Source organism: Chiloscyllium plagiosum, unplaced genomic scaffold (assembly GCF_037043375.1).
Source record: "Chiloscyllium plagiosum isolate Xiang-an unplaced genomic scaffold, Cpla_swu_hap1 HiC_scaffold_2, whole genome shotgun sequence".
Lineage (NCBI taxonomy): Eukaryota > Metazoa > Chordata > Chondrichthyes > Orectolobiformes > Hemiscylliidae > Chiloscyllium > Chiloscyllium plagiosum.
Genome location: NW_028270140.1, coordinates 29,919,108 through 29,939,241, shown reverse-complemented (window position 1 = coordinate 29,939,241; position 20,134 = coordinate 29,919,108). Strand labels below are relative to the sequence as shown.

The 20,134-nt window shown below is 41.6% G+C and overlaps 1 protein-coding gene across 7 annotated transcripts in view; it reads left to right on the top strand.

Moving 5' to 3' along the window:
- Window positions 1-20,134, top strand: part of znf462 (zinc finger protein 462) — a 107,137-nt gene that overhangs the window by 34,020 nt on the left and 52,983 nt on the right. For all 7 annotated transcript variants that reach the window (XM_043717196.2, XM_043717188.2, XM_043717184.2 and 4 more), the window contains one exon: window positions 18,960-19,208. In XM_043717196.2, coding sequence (XP_043573131.2) covers window positions 18,989-19,208 — 220 coding nt within the window. In that variant the 5' untranslated portion in view covers window positions 18,960-18,988. The remainder of the gene's footprint in view (window positions 1-18,959; window positions 19,209-20,134) is intronic.

Sequence of the window (20,134 nt, the reverse complement as noted above, 5' to 3'; positions counted from 1 at the left end):
TTTGCCAGGAGGTGTCTGTTCAGCCCATTGTGTCTACACCTTTCTCCATATGAAAGTTATTATTGAGTGCCATTTCCCACCTTTTCTGTAACACTGTCCATTGTTCCCAATGAAATAATCATCTAATGTTTTTGATTGCCTCAATTGAACTCCCCTTCATCAAACTTGCCTCTGTCATGATGTGTAACTATTCACTATGTTAAAATGTTCTCCTATCACACTCTCTCTTCTTTTGAAAATTAGCTTGCATCGGTGCACTCTCATTCTTGATCTTTGTGTTAGAAGGGGCAGTTTCTTCCTACCCATTCTGTCCTGTCCCCTCATGACTTTGAAAACTTCAATCAAATCTGCTCTTTGCCTTCCACTGTGCAAGATAAATAGTTCCAATTTCTCCAATCTATCTTCATAACTGAAGTTCCTCATCTATGGAACCATTTCTGTAAATCTCTTCTCCACTCCCTCCAACGTGTTTCCATCCTTCCTAAAGCGAGCTGCCCAGACCTGTACACCATATACTCCAGCTGAGGTCTTGCACAAGTTCAACATTCTCTCCTTGCTCTTGCACTTTTTGCCTCTGTTAATAAAGCCTAGGATACTGTGTGCTTTATCAACTGCTCACGGTCCATGTTCTGCCATCTTTAGATTCATGCACATAATTATTCTGGTTGCCCTGCTCCTGTGTACCCTTTGTGTCCATTTAATTTAAGTTCTTTTGTCATCTTCTTTCAAAACGTGTCCCCTCACATTTCTTCTTCGATTTGTCAATATCCTTCAGTAAATTTGCACTATCCTCCTCCCAGTTGAAGTTTTTTTGTGTAATTTACAAACTTGTGCATGGGGACAGTTTCCAAGAGCTCGGTCATTAAAATATGTCAGGAAAAGCAGTGATCCCAAAACCAAGCCGTGGAAAACTCGACCACAAACTTCCTCCATCCAAAAAGTATCCTTGAACTATTACACTTTGTTTCCAGTCATTTTGCCCAAGTTCTATCTGTGCAACTACTATCTCTTTTTACTCCATGAATTACAACTTTTTCTAAGTCCATTCTATGGCACTGTATTGAACACCTTTTGGAAATCCATGTACACCACATCAATAGCATTGCCCTCATCAACACGCTCTGTTTAGTCTTCAGATATCTCCAGATTAGTTAAACGTTTTCCTGAACACAGTCTCAGAACACTTGCCCCTCCCTGCTTTTAGACCACCACTGTCTCAGTCTAAATTTAGGTAAAGTCCCCCATTATAACTACTAAGCTTACCCCTTTGAGGAAATTACAAGAAGATGTGTTCCTCTACATTCTTTCCACTATGCACAACACTGAGCGATTTTATTTCTGCCTTTTGTTCCTCGGTTTTAGCCAAATTGACTACTGTCCTTGAACCCCCTAAAACAACCTCTTTTTGCAGGACATCTATGTTCTTTCTTTTTCCTTCCTTATCTTTTCAGAGCACCTTGTATCCAGGAGTATTTAACCCCCAATCCTGCCTTTCCTTGTGCCATGCCCCCCTCATATTCTCAACATCATATTTGACATGGCAATCCGCATCTGTAAATCCACAGTGTTAGTTACAATCCTCTGTGCTTTCAAATAGCATATTTATGCTCACATTTCATGATTATTCTCTTCACTGTCTGGACTTGATTTTCTGTAAAACCATTTCCCCCTGGGTAATGTGGTGGTAAGGTTGAGTCTGTACTGTTCAGGTAATTCTTTGAAGGTGAATTGGGTTCCATTGTCACATACTATTCAAAAAGGAATCTCTTGCTCAGTGAACAGAGCTTGTACTGCTGAGATAATTGCAGTAGCTCTCAAATCTTTCCTGTTACAGATAAAAGTGAACTTATGACTGGTAGTTTGTTCCTTAAATACACCATTCTCAGGTGAAATAGCAACAAAAGAATGGACATCAGACAGAAAGATGGGCAAGAGATGTGAATGAGATGTGAACAAGATAAATCAGCTCCCACAATATGCCATGGTCTGGCTGGTAAATCAGTGGGTATCATCTTTTCCTGCTGTGTTTGTTTTATTTCAGCATACCTTCCATGTAGACATTATTTCTTCAATGTCCTTATACATGCCTATTAGGTTCACAGTGGGTTTGACTATGAGCTTAAATTTCTATATTCACGCAAGCCCTTCTCGGGAAATTGTTCCTGAATTGATTCAAGTACAATCTGGATCTGGCAAGCAAAAGACCATCTTCTACTGAGATCTCATTCCTGGTAGACCAAAGCTGCTGTACTGCTGGCTGTGCTGCTGTTTCTTACCAAGTCACTGCTGGATCACTTTCTAAGCAAGCATCTGTAACTCTACAACTCTGTTGGTCTCATTGTAATTTGCTTTGGTTTTGGTGGTGTTACGTTCATGAAGTGATTTTATATTTTGATCTTTTACCCCCTTGCTTTACTGAGATTCGCTGCAGATTCACACTGCTCAATCCCAAAATAGCAGGACCATCTGTTTCAGTGACGTAGAACGTACTGTTAATATCTTTCCTTTTTTTTTGAGTCTCTCTCTGAATTGGGTTATTGCTAGCTGTTGAATCATCTGTTTCCTTTGCACGCTCAGTTCAAAACTCTTTCCTTGGGTAACCATTATTAAAATTTTCAGGAAAGATCATCTGATGTTGTCCATGCTGGCTGAGCTTACTCTGTGTTCCACAATCGGTCTTCAGCTTCGGATTTGTTGTGGCGGGTTTGTTTCTAATCCTTTCCTTTTTCTGAATAGTTGTGTGAACTGGGAAGTGGCATGTCTCCAGCGTTCCATGAAGTTATGTGGTTCCCATGCCTCTTGTGTCCTGATTCATTATTCTCTTCCAGAATGCAGATGTCTTGAGTCCTTTTTACTTCTGATACACCATATCACATTATTCTAATTTGTCTCACTGTTTTCTTTCTTTGCTCTGCAAATCTTTTCCCAGTGTTTTGACTTTCCAAAGGTTTGCAGTTTGATCCAACTGTGGGGCAATACCTGTAAATAATCTGTGAGCTCATGATCATTCACATCTCTTGCCCATCTTTTCTCTCTGCTGTCCGTTCTTTTGTTGCTATTTCACTGCAACAATCCCATGCCTTTCTCGTGACTTAACTGAATGAGCTGTTTGGAAAGTCTTTGCCTTTCAACTTCCCATTTCATGTGATCTGAGAGTGTCTGTAGCCTGCGATATTCTGAATCTGACCTTTTCAGGTTAGATCTCTTTTTAACTTAAGGTATGCAGAACCCTAGATGAGTTGATTTAACAGCTATTCCATGTATGTTCTTAAATTTACATTTTATGGGCCTCTTTTTAAGTCTTTTTAGGAAATTGTCGACAGGCTCATTTGCTTCCTGCCTCAGGCTTTGAATATCAAATTGGTAGATCCAACATTTTGATTTTGAGTTTAAAATGTTCAAGGGTTTTGCTTATCCCAATTCATCATGGGTTGGAACTGTACGTTTAGTTTACTGCGCTGGTCAATGTATTCTTGCACATTCCTCTCTGGCATTAATTTGTTTTAATTTTTCAGTTTAGTTCTGCTTTAAATTTTGTTTTTACACTCTAACGACCCGCTGCCATGCTATGTTTTCTGAATGCCATGCGTTAGAAATAATCAAACTTTCGACTTCATGCTGGAGTTTTGGGTGTTTTTCTTGCAGGTCTCCATGTGGCTGGTGAACTGATATACTGTCACTTGGTGCAATATTGTAGTGCAGCAGTAAAACATGGCACACCAGGATATAGAGTAAGGTAACAACTGGTTCTGAGCTCTTTATGAATTACATAACAGCATAATATTATCTAAAGCCATTTGGGAGAGATGATGCTTTTCAAATCAGAATATTGTTTGTTACTTAACCACTGACAGTGCTCCAAAATGTTACCTTAGTGACACCGCTTGAGATCTTGCGAATGAGTGGTAAAAGCAAGTATATTTTTGACATAGAAGGCATTATGAAGAAATGCATTGTGTTGGGGTGTAATACAGAGGGTGTTCATACAAATGATCTTGTGATTTTGCAGCATGCTGTGAAACTTGACAACCGAAATGTTCCACAGAAAACACTGAAAAAGCAAACTATATGTCAGCTTCTGAAGAGGAAGAGTCATTCCAGGAATGGGAGGATAGCCCTTTGACAGACTGTAGAATTGTACTTTAAGTAGCCCATTGAACTTTCCACCCACACAATTAAGTATAGTGACCCTCCATCGCCTTTAGTAATGACACTGTTCATCTGTGTTATTGTCTTAGTCTGGGCTTTTGAAGAAAGAAGGGCAAAAAAGAATTTTTGGACATTTTTGATTAACTTAACTTGTCCCAGGTTGCCCAGTAAATCATATGACAGAAAATGATTGTGTGGTATTTCCAGACCTAGCAATGTCTGCCATATTGCCATCTGTCGATTTATTGAAAAGGAAAGCCTGGAGATTTATAGAGTCATAGTCACAGAGATGTACAGCACGGAAACAGACCCTTCAGTCTAACCCGCCCATGCCGACCAGATATCCCAACCCAATCTAGTCCCACCTGCCAGCATCTAGCCCATATCCCTCCAAACCCTTCCTATTCATATACCCATCCAAATGCCTTTTAAATATTGCAATTGTACCAGCCTCCACCACTTCCTCTGGCAGCTTATTCCATACACGTATCACCCTCTACGTGAAAAGGTTGGCCCTTAGTTCTCTTTTATATCTTTCCCCTTTCACCCTAAACCTATGCCCTCTAATTCTGGACTCCCGACCCCAGGGAAAAGACTTTGTCTATTTACCCTTTCCATGGCCCTCATAATTTTGTAAACCTCTATAAGGTCACCCCTCAGCCTCCGACGCTCCTGCTGGCTGTTACTTTCACAAAAATATTTTGAATCAATAATTATCAATAGTGGAGCTTAAACCCTCAAAGTCTATTCTTTCCATATTCAATTGTTTACTTGTCCAAAACCATGAAAATTTGAGCGGGTGTTGTTGTTTATGCAAAACTTGTATTTATGTAAAGCCTTTCACTTGGTAAAAGATTGCAAGTAGCTTTATGGTAACAGTTAACAGACAAAATGGTTAGACCAAGCCAATATAAGGTGATATTAGGGTAAATGACCAAACGGTGGTCAGAGAAGTGTAGTGCAATGTGAAATAGGTTCACTCTGCTGAAACTCATCAAAGCATTTGTCGTGTTATTTTTAACTAATTATCGCTGTTGCTCTTGAGCAAGTTGTGCATAACTGACAGAACTCTGTGGTAATATGATGGTCAAACCTATCTGAGAAACTTAATGTATTCTTTAGTTACACAATCTTCTGAAGACTTGTAGGAGAGTTGTCTGTCTTCTCACCCTTTTTTTAATTCAGATGCATTCTGTAAATTTGCCAAAATAGCCAATTTGTATACAACAGGCTCCCATTGAACATTAGCGACATAAATGAGCAGCTGAATTTCCTTTCGGTGATGCTGGTTGAAGGATGACTGTTGCCTGGGACACGTGATAGCAATCCCCCTGCTTGTCTCGGAAGTAATGCAATGGATCTTATCCATTAATATACATTTGTACATCCACCTCCAAAAGACAACAACCCTGCCACACTGGCCCTCTGATTTTGCAGTGTCCCCTTGCTACTGCACTGAGTGTCAGCTAGGATTGTGGGAGTCCATTCTTCGGAGTACGACTTGAAACCACAAACCTTCCGATTCAGGTGCAGGTGCTCCTCACTGAGAGACAACTGATGACTGGCCCTTTTATGCTGGGTTACATATTAAAAAAAATAGAGGAAACATTGCTGTCCTTGTCGTTGTTAAAGTTAATGCAATCAGTCCATACTAACCAATAACTCCTATATTGTATTGTGTACGTTGGACGTTGCACTTTCACTGTCACAATGTTGCGTGTCACGTGTACATTCTGGATCTTCATCACCACCTCTCAACCTCTTGAATTCCTCTGATTTTTTTTTCCCATCAATTTTGTATGTTAGCAACGTTGGCAAGGCTGGCATTTCTATCCCATCCTTCACTGCCCTTGAGAAGGTGATGGCGAGCTACTGCGTTGAACCACTCGATTCTGTGTGGTTTAGACATCCTAACAGTGCTGTTAGGAAAGGAGCATGAGGTATACAGGATCCATAAGCAATGATGAACCCATTCCAAGTCACGATGGTGTGTGGCTTGGGGTGAACTTGCTGGTGGTGTTACCATGCATCTGTCCTTCTAAGTGGTAGTGGTTGTACTTTTGGAAAATGCTATCAAACCAGAAGAAATAAATTCAAAACAATGTGACTGGCGAATGAGACATACACTGGTTTGACTTATACACTTCAAAGAGTTTCAGTGCAACCAGTACATTCAGCTTCCATGCATTGCTGGTTCTTTCCTCTGGGAAAGCAGTCTTGGTGAGCTGCTGCAGTGCATTTTATAAAGGGAGTGCGTGTTGAAGTTGGTGGGTGGAGTGTCAGTCCAGCGGACTGTTTCGAGCTTCTCAAGTGCAGTTGAAGCTGCTCTCGTTCAGGCAAGAAGGGAGTATTCCATCACAATTCTGAATTCTGCCTTTGGCGGAATGCTTTTGGAGAGTTGGGGGAAGGTCTGCTTTCAGAATTACATGTGCAAAATTTTCTTTGGTTCCCAAAACAATCCATTCTGTCTGTGGTTGGAGAAGACTTCTGTTGACCTTGGTATCCTGTGTAAGCTGTAATCGTTTCATTGATATTTTGGCATCAATCTGTTTAAGTCATGTTAATTCACACATCGGGAGTCAGTGGGACTTGAACTAAGGCTCAGAGATAGGGATACTACAACTGTACAAAAGCCCCAATTAAAGTTGTTTTATGGTCAGGATCATCACACCGTATTCCTTAAGTATACCATTCTGCTGCAGAAAATGCAGCTGTGTGCAACATTAGTTGTGTCCCTTTAAGATTACAAGGTGTAATTACTGTCTTCCTGCCTCAGTTAGAGGCTAATTGTACTTGGCAGATAGTCAGGTCAATTAGAGGTCAGGCTTAACTTTTTTGACATATTTTTGAGGCTCAAATTCAATTACAAGAGTTTATTGCTATGTCGGCAGGGTTGGGGAAAACAGAAGAACATTTTCTTTAAATTGTAAATGGTGTAGATTTTTCTTTAAGAATTTTTTTTAATGCGGGTGACTAAAATTTGAAATTGCATTCCCAAACCAAATCTGTGCCAACTGCCTGTGTCTTCAGTCATGATCAGTCGGAGGGGGAACCTTGTGGAGAAAGTGTGATTGAAACCCATGGTCCCTGGGCCACGTGAGACTCTTTAATCTCATTTATAGCTCCCGACATTTTCCGTGTTGATCACATTATTTTAAGGAAAAGTCAAGAAACGTGAGAATACTGTCTTTTTATTGTAGGATTAGAAATATTCATCAAATGGGTGGAATGGTGGCCCACTGATTAGCAATGCTTCACAGTACCAGGGATCCAGATTTGATTCCACCCTCCGGTGACTTTCCTATGTGGAATTTGCACGTTCTCCCTGTATCTGCAAGGGTTTTCCCTGAGTGCTGTGGTTTCCTCCCATAGTTCAAAGGTGTGCAGGTAAGATGGATTGGCCATACTAAATTGCCCATAGTGTCTAGGGATGTGCAGAGTAGCTGGGTTAGCCATGTGAAATGCAAGGTTGCAGGTGTGACGGGGAGGGTGGGTGTTGGTGGAATGCTCTTTGGAGGGTTTGTTTGGACATGATGGGCCAAATGGCCTGTTTCCACACTAAAGATTCGATGATTCTAAGCATCTAGTGACGTATGTGCTTGAGCTAGACATAAAAAGATATCAAAGGAGCCAAAAGTATCAAAGTGAAAATTCCGAGATGGGTTGTTAATTTGTTTTATTTTATTGCGTATCAGTCCACATATTATGTCAGTAAAATATGCATTCTACCAGAGACACACAAACCTTTGCCTTGTATTTGTTTAGAAGCACCAAATTTTCATCTTGCAGTTCCCAATAAATTTTATTTAAGCATTTATTTTTAGTAAAGAAGGCTCTTCAGTGTGTATGACTGCCGGACGAGGGAGCTTCCACTTTTGGCGCAACAGGAAAATTGTACACAAAACTCACTTCAAAAGCACTGCTTAGATTACTTTCCCATAAAACTGATTGGGTTGACCACAAATGTGTAATCTTCCAATAATCAGTGCAGTCATAGAATATAATTGTCTCTGTACTGTTCATAAATGCATCAGGGAATGCATTTAAGTATAACGTGATGCAGTTTTATTAATACGGTGGGAAATGGGTTTCAACACCGGGAAGGTATCTAGTTGTCCACCTGTAAGTAATTCAATTTAAACACTGATTTAAAAACTATTTTGAATCATTTTTAGTTTCAATTAGTGTACACTTGTCAGTTTTCTGAGTAAATTAAAACTTCTTTGATACAGAAAGACTTTAGAAGTTAGCCTTATAGCATCTGTGAGCTTGTACAGAAAATAAATTCTGAGCATAATTTGATCACCATTTCTTTTTTTCCCTTTCACTATGGGATGTGGACGTCTCTGTAAGGGCCTGCATACAGATCTTCCTCATGGTGTCTGTAACAATGTCTAGTATTTTAAGCAGACTTGTACATAGTCACTAACATGCAAAAACCTACATCCTGCTTAAGGCAGTAGTCTTATTTTCATTATTTACAAAGTGGCCTTCCTCTACCACACTAGATCAAGCAGATCCTGTAGATCTCTACACTTAGAGGATGATTGCAGCAAGTCTGTGTCACGGTGAACAATAGCATACAACATGATGAGCAGTGGTACAGAAGGCTCACCACAATCCGAATCACTACACTCCTCTCCACATCCTTCCTGCACCTCCGGCTGCCCCAGCACCATTAACTTGTCGAAGAACAGCTTGTTCCTCAAGTTGCTGTGCAGAACCTGAAATGGCAGTTATTACTCTTTCCTTACACCAATGATCAAAGCAGATTCATATCAATTATAAACACTTGTGAATGTACTTCCTGTCCATAGCACATCATATGACAGAGTCCAATGTACATGTGACACATTGTGGTATGGACAAGTCATCTGAACAAAACAATCACTTTGTATGAACTCACCCAGCTGTTATTGATCTTTCACACTTGCAATTTAGCAGCATAATGCTACACCAGGATCAGGTTTCCATTGGTTACCCAGGTCTGCTTCTGTACTGTGTGACTCTATGACTCCATGATTCTCTGAGTCACAGGTAGTCGATGGTCAACATTTCAACAGGAATGCTAAATCCCTCCATTGATAAGGATAATGTGTCTGTACGCAGAGGATCCAAACACAGAAACCTGGAAGCCAGTAAGAGTTTCTGATGAAGCTGGGACTTCTCAAGGTTAAACACAATTAATCATAGAGTCATACAGCATGGAAACAGACCCTTCGGTCCAACCAATCCATGCCGACCATACTAAATCCCAAACTAAACTAGTCCCACTTGTCTCCTCCTGGCCCATATCCCTCCAAACCTTTTCCTACTCATGTATTTATTCAAATGTTTTTTAAACCTTGTAGCAGTGCCTGTATCCACCACTTCCTCAGGAAGTTAATTCCACTTGCAAACCACCCTCTGTGTTTAAAAAAAATGCCCCTTATTTCTTTTTAAAATCTCTCTCCTTTCTCCTTCAAAATGTTCCCCCAGTCTTGAAATTCCCCCATTCTAGGGAAAAGACACCTATCATTAACCCCTCATGATTTTATAAACCTCTATAAGGTTTTATGAACCTCCAAAGCTTCCTAATAAAGCAGTTATGCTGCTGCATTAATATTCTAGAAAGCAGGTATTCAAAGTCTACCAGGGCTCCCTGTCAAAGAGTCCTCGAGCACGGAGACAGGCCCTTTGGCCAAACTGGTCCATGCCGACCAAAATGTCCATCCACGCTAACCCCATTTCCTTGCACTTGGCCCATATCCTTCTAAACCTTTCCTACTCCTGTATTTCTCCAAATGCCTTTTAAATGTTGTTGATGTGCCTGCCTCAACCACTTTTACTGGCAGCTCATTCCATATGTGTACCACCCTCTGCGTAAAAATGTTTACCCCTCAAGTTCCCATTTATTCTTTCCCCTCTTACCTTAAACTTTTGCCCTCTCGTCCTCCATTCCTCAATCGGGGAAAAAGACTGAATACATTCCCCCTATTCATGTCTCTTGTACACTTATGTAAGATTCCCCCCCACCCTCCCTCAGTCTCATAAACTCTTAAAAGGTCCTAGCTTGTCCAACCTCTCCCTATAACTCTTGAGTCCTAGCAACTTCCTCATAATTTTCTTCTGCACTCTTTGCAGTTTTACAACAAGTGTAGCCTCACCAGCATCCTGTACAACAGCAACATAACTTCCAAACTTCTATACTCCATGCCCTGACTGAAGACCAGTGTGCCAACAGCCTTCCTCTCTGCTGTGTCTACCTGTGACCCCACTTTCAGAGAACCGTGCATCTGAATTCCAAAATCCCTTTGTTCCACTACACTCCTTAAGGCCCTACCATTCACCATGAAACTCCTACATTGATTTGACTTTCCAAAATGCAAGATCTTCCACTTATCTATATTAAACTCCATTTGCCACTTCTTGGCCCACAAGATCCTGCTACAATTTCTGATAATCTTCCTCACTGTCCACGATGCTGCCTACTTTAGTGTAATCTGCGAACTTACTAATCATATCTGGTACATTGTCATTCAAATCATTGTTATAGATGACAAACAGCAGTGGCCTAGCACCGAATCCTGAGGTACGCCACTAAGCACAGGCCTCCAGTCCAACAAGCGTCCTTCCACTATTACCCTCTGCTTCCTACCATCAAGCCAATTGTGTAACCAATTTGCCAGCTGTCCCTGGATTCCATGCGATCTAACCTTCCAGACCAGCCTACCATGGGAATGTTATCAGAGGCCTTACTGAAATCCATATACACTATGCCTACTGCCCTGCCCTCATTAACCTTCCTGGTCACTTCATCAAAGAACTCCCATGCACAAAGCCATTCTGACTACTTATAATCACACCCTGTCTTTCCAAATGCATGTATATCTTATCCTTCAGAATCTTCTAGAGTAACTTAGCTACCACAGACATTAGGTTTACTGATATGTAGTTCCCAAGTTTTATTTGCAGCCCTTCTTGAATAATGGCACAACATTTGCTACCCTCCATCTTCCCGGACCTCACCTGTGGCTAATGATGCAAATAAATCAGCCAGGGCTCCTGCAGTTTCTTCTCAAGTGTCTTGCAGGGTTCTTGGATATATCTAGTCAAGACCAGGGGGTTTATCCAACTTCATACATTCTCTAATACATCCAACATCACCTCTACTGTGATATGAACTCTCCCCGCGATATCACCACTAACTTCCCCAAGTTGGCAAGTCATCTTGTATTTGTCCATGGCAAACAGAGGAAAAATATTCATTGAGGACCTCCCCCATCTCATGCAGCTCCACATATACATGTCTGCTTTGGTCCTTGAGGGGTCCTTCTCTCTCCCTCTCTCTCTCTCTCTCCTTCTGTGATTCATGTACAAAGACACCCAGGCTCCTCTGAACAGCAGCATGCTGTAATTTTTCTTTTATCATTCAAATAATAATCCTTTTTACTGTTATTCCGACCAAATATGACTCTCTTGGCATATTCCCATTGACTATTTGGGGGCCTATAGTACAACCTCAGTAATGTCACCATTTCCTCCTTATTTCTTTGCTCCACACAAAGCCTCACTGGATGATGTCTCAGTTATTTCATCTTCGATTACTGCCGTGATACTCCCCTTAATCAAAATGCAACTCCCCCTTCTCTCTTTCCTCGACTTGTATCCTGCCAAAAGCACCTGGACCCTGGCACATTAAGCTGCCAGTCCTGTCCCTCCCTTAGCCATGGCTATAATATCCCAGTCCCACATACCAACCCACATCCTGACGTCATCGGCCTTACCTGTCAGCCCTTTGCATTGAAATAGATGCAACTTAATCCACTGGGCATTCCTCGATCCCTGTCATGTTCCAGCCTGACCTGTCTCTTCACCTTGCTATTTTCTGATTACAGTATCTCTTTCCAGCCTCTCATTTGCCTTCCTGCTGTTGAGAATCACAACCCCCTTGCAAGTTATAACCTGAAAGCTGTTGTGTTGTCATTTAAACTTGTATATTCTATTATGGATGAAACCTGCTGTCCTTGTCTGGCCAATATTGATTCCAGACCTGCAGCAATGTGATTGATTCTGATATTTTAACTGCCTCTGCGTGACAGTGTTTCCACAATCTGGATGAGTGGGAAGACACTACCAGTGTTATCGATGCTCATCCTGAGAATTAATTTTAAAAATACACTAGTGGAATGAGCATATAAGTGGCCGGTGATGTTGAACATTTTTAAGGGAGCCAAAAGCAGAAGTTGCTGAAAAATGCTCAGCAGGTCTGACAGTATCTGCAGGGAGAAGTCAGAGTTAATGTTTTGGGTCAAGTGACCCTTCCACAAAAAAGACCCTGAGCTTCCAGTTGCTTGCCACTTCTTCAGTACCCCACCCTGTTCCCTGACCAACGTCTCTGTCTCAGGCTTGCTTCAGTACCCTAGCAAAGCTCAGTGCAAGTGGAAGAAGAGCACCTCATTTTCCGCTTGAGGACCCTGCAGCTTTCTGGACTCAATATTGAGTTCAATAAGTTTCGGGCTTGAGCTCTCCCATGTCCTTACCCCAACTTGTTATCATAGTCTGCTATTGCACACAACTCATTGGTAGCCACTAACAGTCCCCATTAATACCTATTCACCCATCTAGCCAGATCATTGTCCACTTTTATCTGTGCAACTGTTCCTCTCTCTTGGGGCTCTGTCCCTGCCTATCGTTTAATCCTTACCCTCTTTTCCCCCACCCTATCTCTGCATATAAACTGACATTTTCCTAGCTACCATAATTTTTGAGGAAGGGTGACTTGACCTGAAATGTTAACTCTGATTTCTCTCCACCGATGCTGAAGACCTGCTGTTTCCAGCAATTTCTGTTTTTGATCTTGAGCATTCACAGTTCTTTCAGTTTTTACGTTTTAAGGGAGGGCTGGGGTCACTGCTCCAAAGTTGGATGGCATCAGAAATGTTTGTTGAGTGTAGTACCTTGGGTTGCTCTTAGAGCAGAGTGGGTTAAGGGGAGATTTAAGAGTAAGGTTCAAAAGCATGAAGGCTTTTACTAGAGTGAATGACAGGAAACATTCCTGTTTCAGAAGGGTTGGTAACCAGAGGGCACAGTTTGAAGGTAACGGAAAAAGAGCTGTAGGGAAGATGAGTGCACTTCTTAATGCAGTGAGTTGTTGTGATCAGAAACACACTGCCTGAAAGAATGGTGCGAGTAAACTTGGTTTCTAAAGGGAATTTAGCACAACTTGAAAGGGGGAAATTTACAGGGTAATTGGGTAGAGTAGAGCAGAACTAATTAGGTAGCTCTTTCAAAAAGTCAGCCAAGACATGATGGACCAAATGGCCTCTTTCTGATTTTTAAAAAAAAAATCCCACACACACACAGTCAAAGTTAAAAGCATCATTTTAGAATTCAGTTTCAAGTTGTAATAAAACCATGGCTTGCTAAAGCCCGTAATAAATGTTAATGTAGAGTGAATTTACAAAAATAAGGGAACCTAGTGCAAAATTCTTGATTTGTTGTAATTGCATATACAAGTAGTAATAAACCTGTCATGGTTGCTCAATTATCAGAGGAGAGATGCATGGGTTGAACTGTTGTTCTAAAGGATGCAGTGTAGAGTATTTTTGAAATTTCAATTACTGCAGTGATTTGAATAAGAGGAGGGTAGGAGTGGAGAAGAGATAAATTGCATATTTGTGACCTTCTGAACGCCAGATTCAGTTAGAGGTGGCCTCAAGTGGTTCGAGCATCCCTTTTCCCTCTTTCCCCTATTGGCAGCTGGGCCTTCATCTGCTTGGACTCTAAGCACCAGAATTCCACTTCTAATTCTCCACCTTTTCTGCTCCCTTAGGGCACTCCTTAAAAAATGCTACTTTGGCCAAGCTGTTGGGCAGTATTGGGAGTACATACATATTTTTATCGAATATGCAGAGAATGGGAATGTATAGAATTGTTTAAACACTCTCTGGATTAAAAAGCTTTTTTAAAACCAAGAGTTGGAAGGAAGCCCTTGTGGTTTCATTGAAAATGAGGTCAATGCTTTAATATGGGCTATGATCCACCTGCTCATTACGGAAAGTCAAATGACCTTGGGGAAGTAGTCAAGCAAGGCTTCTAGGAAGGTGAGAGATAGGGTTTTTTACCCTTTTAATTGCAGGAAAACCTGGCTTTGGAAGAGCCAGTGGTGGGGGGGGCCTCCCATGTTGACTTATCACAGAATCCTTCTTGAGTTAATTTTTTTCCATTTTTCACAAATCTAGGGAATTGAAGAAGGGGAAAAAAAATCTCCAAACTAGAGTGATTGCAAGATTATCTCTCCTCCTCTTGTATGAATAATTTGGGAACCTGACAACATGTCTTCATTTCATAAAATCCCTACAGTGTGGAAGCAGGCCATTTGACCCACTAAGTTCACGCCAACCCTCTGAAGAGCATCACACCTAGATGCAACTCCTACCCTATCCCTGTAAACCTGCATTTCCCATGGCTATCCCATCTAGCCTGCACATTCATGGACACTGTGGGGCAATTTAACATGGCCAGTCTAACTGGCACATATTTGGACTGTGGAAGGAAACTGGAACACCCAGAGGAAACCCACACAGATACATGGGAGAGAATGTACAAAATTCATACAGTCATCTGAGGCTGGAATCAAACCCAAGTCCCTGGCGATGTGAGGCAGCAGTGCTAACCACTGAGCCACCATGTCTTCCCAGCAAAATATTTCTGTGTTTTGATTACTTTGAACAGTGGTAGGGTCTGAGGTGCAATTTTCCAAATAAGAGAGAGCACTGATTTATTGTCACATGTACCAAGATACAGTGAAAAGCTTTGTTTACGGGCAGTACACCAGATCATAGCTAGCAAGGGTGTACAGATCAAAAAGACTTGGAGGCATACAGATTACATTGCACAAGGCATGCGATAGATGAGATCAGCGTTAGCAAGGTCAGCATTATTTGAGGCTAGAGAGTCCATTCATCAGTCTAATAACAGCCAGGAAGAAGCTGTTCCTGAACCTGTTGGTGCACATGTTCAGGCTTCTGTATCTTCTGCCTGACGGAAATGGTTATAGGAGATCATTAGCAGGGTGCGATGGGTCTTTGATGATGATAGCAGCATTTCCTCAGCAGCAAGCTGTGTAAATGGAGTCCATGGATGGAAGGTTGTCTTTTGTGATGGTCTGGGCTGTGCACACCAACTTCTGTAGTTTCTTATCATCCTGGACAGAGCTGCTGCCATACCAGGCCATTATGTGCCTAGATAGTATGCTCTCAATGGTGCATCTGTAGAAGTTGGTGAGGGTCCTTATGGACATGGCAAATTTCCTGAGCTGACTGAGGAAGAAGAGGCGTTTCTGTTCCTTCTTGATCATTGCATCTACGTGGGAAGTCCAGGACCGGTTGTCGTCACTCTGAAGGACTTGATGCTCTCCACCCTCTGAACCTCCATTGATGTAGATGGGAGCATGTTGTAAAGTCACCAATCAGCTCTTTAATTTTGCCGATGTTGAGAGAGAGTTTGTTCTCATAGAAAGCTTGGTGACATGGTGCTATCTCCTCTCTATTTTGACACATCATTGTTAGATATCCATCCCACAACGGTGGTAGCACCAGCGAACTTGTAGATGGTGTTCTTTTGGAATCAGTGGACTGGTGTGTGTTCAACTATTCAGCAGAAAACCTAGATGAGTACTCCACCAGTGTCACAGACTTTATCATCAAATGCATGGAGGACTGCATACCAAAGAAGTCAATCTGAGTTTTCCCCAAACGTAAACCTTGGATGAATTAGGAAATCTACTCCCTACTGAAGACCAGACGTGCAGCATTCAAGTGGGATGACCCGCACCAATACCGGAAATCCAGATAGGACCTCCACAAAGCCATCAGAGATGCCAGAAGGCAGTACCAGACCAGGTTAGTGCCCCAAACCTCCTATTAAGACTGCTACCACCTTTGGCAAGGCCTAGGCCACTGAGAAGTACTTTTGAAGGGTCTTGTGGTGCAGTGACATTTTTTTTGAAGGATTTTTTTTCCAGTCTATTTGTGGGATCTGGGCACCGCTGGCTGGCCAGCATTTATTGCCTGTCCCTTGTTGTCCTTAACAAGGTGGTAGAGAATCAAGTAACTCCATAGAGCCAGCTCTGAGTAGAACATCTGACACTTTATATCTTTCAGCCAGCGTTCCCTGACTAGGCTGTTAACCTGGTCCAATCAGGAAACTGGTATTCTATGAAGTCCACCTGGCCAACCTCACTACAATCACAACAACGAGCTGCTTTCTTGAACTGCTGCAGTCCACCTGTTGTGGGTTGACCCACAATGCCCTTGGAGGGAATTTCAGGGTTTGAACCAGCGACCTTGAAGGAACGGAGATGCATTTCCATGTCTGGCAGCTTGGAGGGGAGCTTGAAGGTTGTGGTGTTCCCATGCATCTACTGCCCTTGTCCTTTTGATGAAAATGTTTTGTGTTGTGAGGCCGTGTCTGTTTTGGGATTAAAGCAGATATATTTCTAATTCCAGGTTATACCTTAGATGTTAACCAGATTTGCCACTTGTTTTATTTAATCAAAAACGGGTTGTTCTGTTTTGATTTAAAGAAACCTAATGATAGTCCCTAATTGGATAGCAGGACCAAAAGGAAACAATTGGCCATTTGGAAGATTGAATCAAAGCATTTAATCTTTTTTCTTTTGTAAGGATACAGGTATTACTGGCAAGGCCAGCAGTTGTCACCCATCCGTAATGACCCTTGAACCGACTGGCTTGCTAGGCCATTTCTGATGGTGGATAAGAGTCAACCATGTTGCTGTGGGTCTGCAGTCACATGTAGGCCAGAACAAGTAAAGATAGCCAATTTCCTTTCCTGAACGACAATTTAGTGAACCAGATCGGTTTTATGATAATCATCATTAAGGATACTAGGTTTATATTCAAGATTTATTAGTTGTATTTAAATTCCAATAACTTCTGGGGGGGAGGGATTTGAACCCATATCCCCTGCAGCATATCAGCTTGAGCCTCTGGGGGTTACTACTCTAGTGACTTTACCACAACACAAATCCTTCTCCCTATAGTAATTAATACTAGTGGTGTGACTGGCGGAATGGAGGTTGGGGGAGGGCTTGATTACCAGCATCATCTTCTCATCAGATCCTAACAGCCACCTGCCCTAATATCACCTGATGCAATTTGGTGTGAGCTTCTTTTGATAAAGCACCAATGAAGTAACTGGGAACATTTCCTATGTTAAAATGCTTTATGAATGCAAAGTTTTAAAGGTAACTTAGAAATTTGGATCCTGGCTATCCTATTACAGTACAGGTGTTCCCTGTGTGAACAGGTGATATTTTCCAAGGCCTACCGTGGATGCCCAAAACTATGGAGAGTAGCAAACCCTATTATTAAAAGGGAAATTTACCTACCCAGCAGCCCCCTTTAATTGCTTCTGGAATGTTCCATGCAATATTTTTGGGTGTCGGTAAACCGCGGAAACCGAATCTGCGGAAGCAGGGGCTATACTGTATGTGTTTGAAAAAGGTTTCAGATCTGTATAGCCATGCATATGTATTCCTGAATAAATGGGATTTCACACACTCTGCTGCGCTGTAGTTAGTGCACCAAATTAACAATGTATCATTCACACAGCATATGGTGAGATCTGCAAACTGTGTTCCAGGTCAGCTCCAGTAATTGTCTAAGAGTGTGACGATTTTCAACTTTCTGGGAACCACAGCGTAACACTGGTTCTGCAAATGAGCAGTGTAATGTTGCACTTTTAAAAATAACAGTGTGAAAGATGATGCCTTTAAAAAAACAATTGATCACTTTGTGGATTGAAAGTTGGAAGGTTCGAAGCAAGAAGGCCAAAGGAAACGCTACAGATTGGAACAGTTGAATGGACAGATGCACAGCAACATGTTTTGTCACATGACTGACAGGCATAAAAGCTGCATTGCCATAGTCCTTTCATCATCTCAGCAATACCCCCTGCTGCTTCAGTCAGTTAAGTACTTTTCAAGTATGGTCACTCTTGCTGATGAAGTAGACATGATTTTGAAGCACTCATTGGGACAGATGCATGAATGTTGAATTTTAAAAGGAACAACATAAAATAAATTGCAGGTATAAGTTGTTGCCCATTTGTTCTGATAACTGCAAGACAAAAAAACCTGAAACGGCTTTTCTTTTTAATGAAGCATTGCTCAAGTTCCGTAATATGAAGTAACTACTTCTGATCACTTGAGATTTAGGAAGTGCCATACTATAGAAGCCCATTGAACAGCAATGATTCATTTTTGCTATTGATTTAAGCAATTGTGAACCTCTGCGTACAAAGTGCTAAAGAAATAACTGCAAGTTGGTTTATTCAAATCCATAGTGATGCTCTTAAAAGAAAAACTTGTATTTATTCAGCACTTTTCATAACCTCAGGATAGTCTAAAGCCCTTTAAAGGCAATTATGTACTTTGAAGTGTAACTGGTGTTGTAATGTAGGAAGTGTAACAACCAATCTGTGCTCCATATCGACTAGTTACTTGAGAGAGTTTGTTTGTGCATATATGTGTATATACTCTCTCAAATAACTAGTCAGTAATGACTAGATAATCTCTTTGTGTGATGTTGATTAGGTGATAAATATCGACTTGAGACTCTGCAGAAACTTTCCTGCTTTTTTTAAATGATGGTGATCAAAAGGTCTTTGAAAACCATCTGAAGGGGCAGACAAGGTCCCACTTTAATGTCCCATTTGAAAGTCGGCACCTCAATTCTCTGGTGTGAAATTTGACTTTTTGCATGGTTTCAGTCAATAACTAAGTTGCTAATTTGATTATGTTCCAGATCCCTTTAATTGAAAGGTTTTGAAAGTAATGGAGGCACTGCAGTGCGATGGATGTGATTACCGAGCAGAAACGTATGATGATCTTAAAGCTCACATCCAGGATGTTCACACTGTGTTTTTGCCCCATGTGGAAGCTACTGAGGAAGATGATAATCAACCTCGATCTGTTACACCATCCCAAGATTCTGAAGCTGATGTGAGCCTTTCTGCTGTGAAGACTGAACTTGGTTCCCCAGTGGAAGCATCGAGTGAGTTTGTTTTTGTTTTAATTGAAAGCACACCAAAGAGACAGTAACTTTACTCCCTGTAATAACATATTGGTGAATTATTTCCAACCACAGCCATGATGACACATTCAGCAGGTGCCTTGCATTGTTTGTGTTCAGTGTACTTTAGACCTGCAGAACTGGCAGCCAAAATGGTTGGTTTTTGCCAGTTCCGGTTAGAATTTCACTACGCTCCAGTTCTCAGTTTTACATTTTGAAGGACAAACTGGAATTCCAGTATGGCTACCTGGAACCAGCATACAATTATAAAAGATTGTGCATCTAAAGTTTCTTTGTAATTTAAGTGCTTCTGTTTGTTATTGCTGTGAACCATGTAAGCTGTTTTTGAGAAACAACTATTGCATGTACTCATCGCCAACACCTTCTCACGTAGTTGGCTTATCTGATGACCCTTATCCTGTAAGGAATTATCTTTTGTGAGTTTTCCTTAATTGAGCCATAGAATGGTTACAGCATAGAGGTAGGCCATATGGCCTTTCATGTCTGTGCAAGTTTTTTATAAGAGCAACGCTCTGTGACCGAACACCCTGCCCCTCTGGGATTTAACATTCTGCTTGGGACCCTTTAGACCCTTGTTCTTATACCAACCTGGCTCCTTGACCTCCCAGGGATCTATTGCCAACCATATCTCTCCCTCTACATACAAAGCGACTGCCATGCACCACTACCTGCTCTGAATGTTGCCTCGCTCACCTAGTCCTTCTCTCTCATTGTGTCCTTGCTGCCCCCCCCCCCCCCCCCCCGCAAACTGGTACACTACTACCTACCCATTTGGCACCTTACCATTCCCAGTACCCTAATCTTTCTCTCTGTCTCATGTTATGTATTTATCCTTTTCACACGAGCAGTTAAAATGGCTGCCTGTGATGCTGAGGCACCAACGCTAA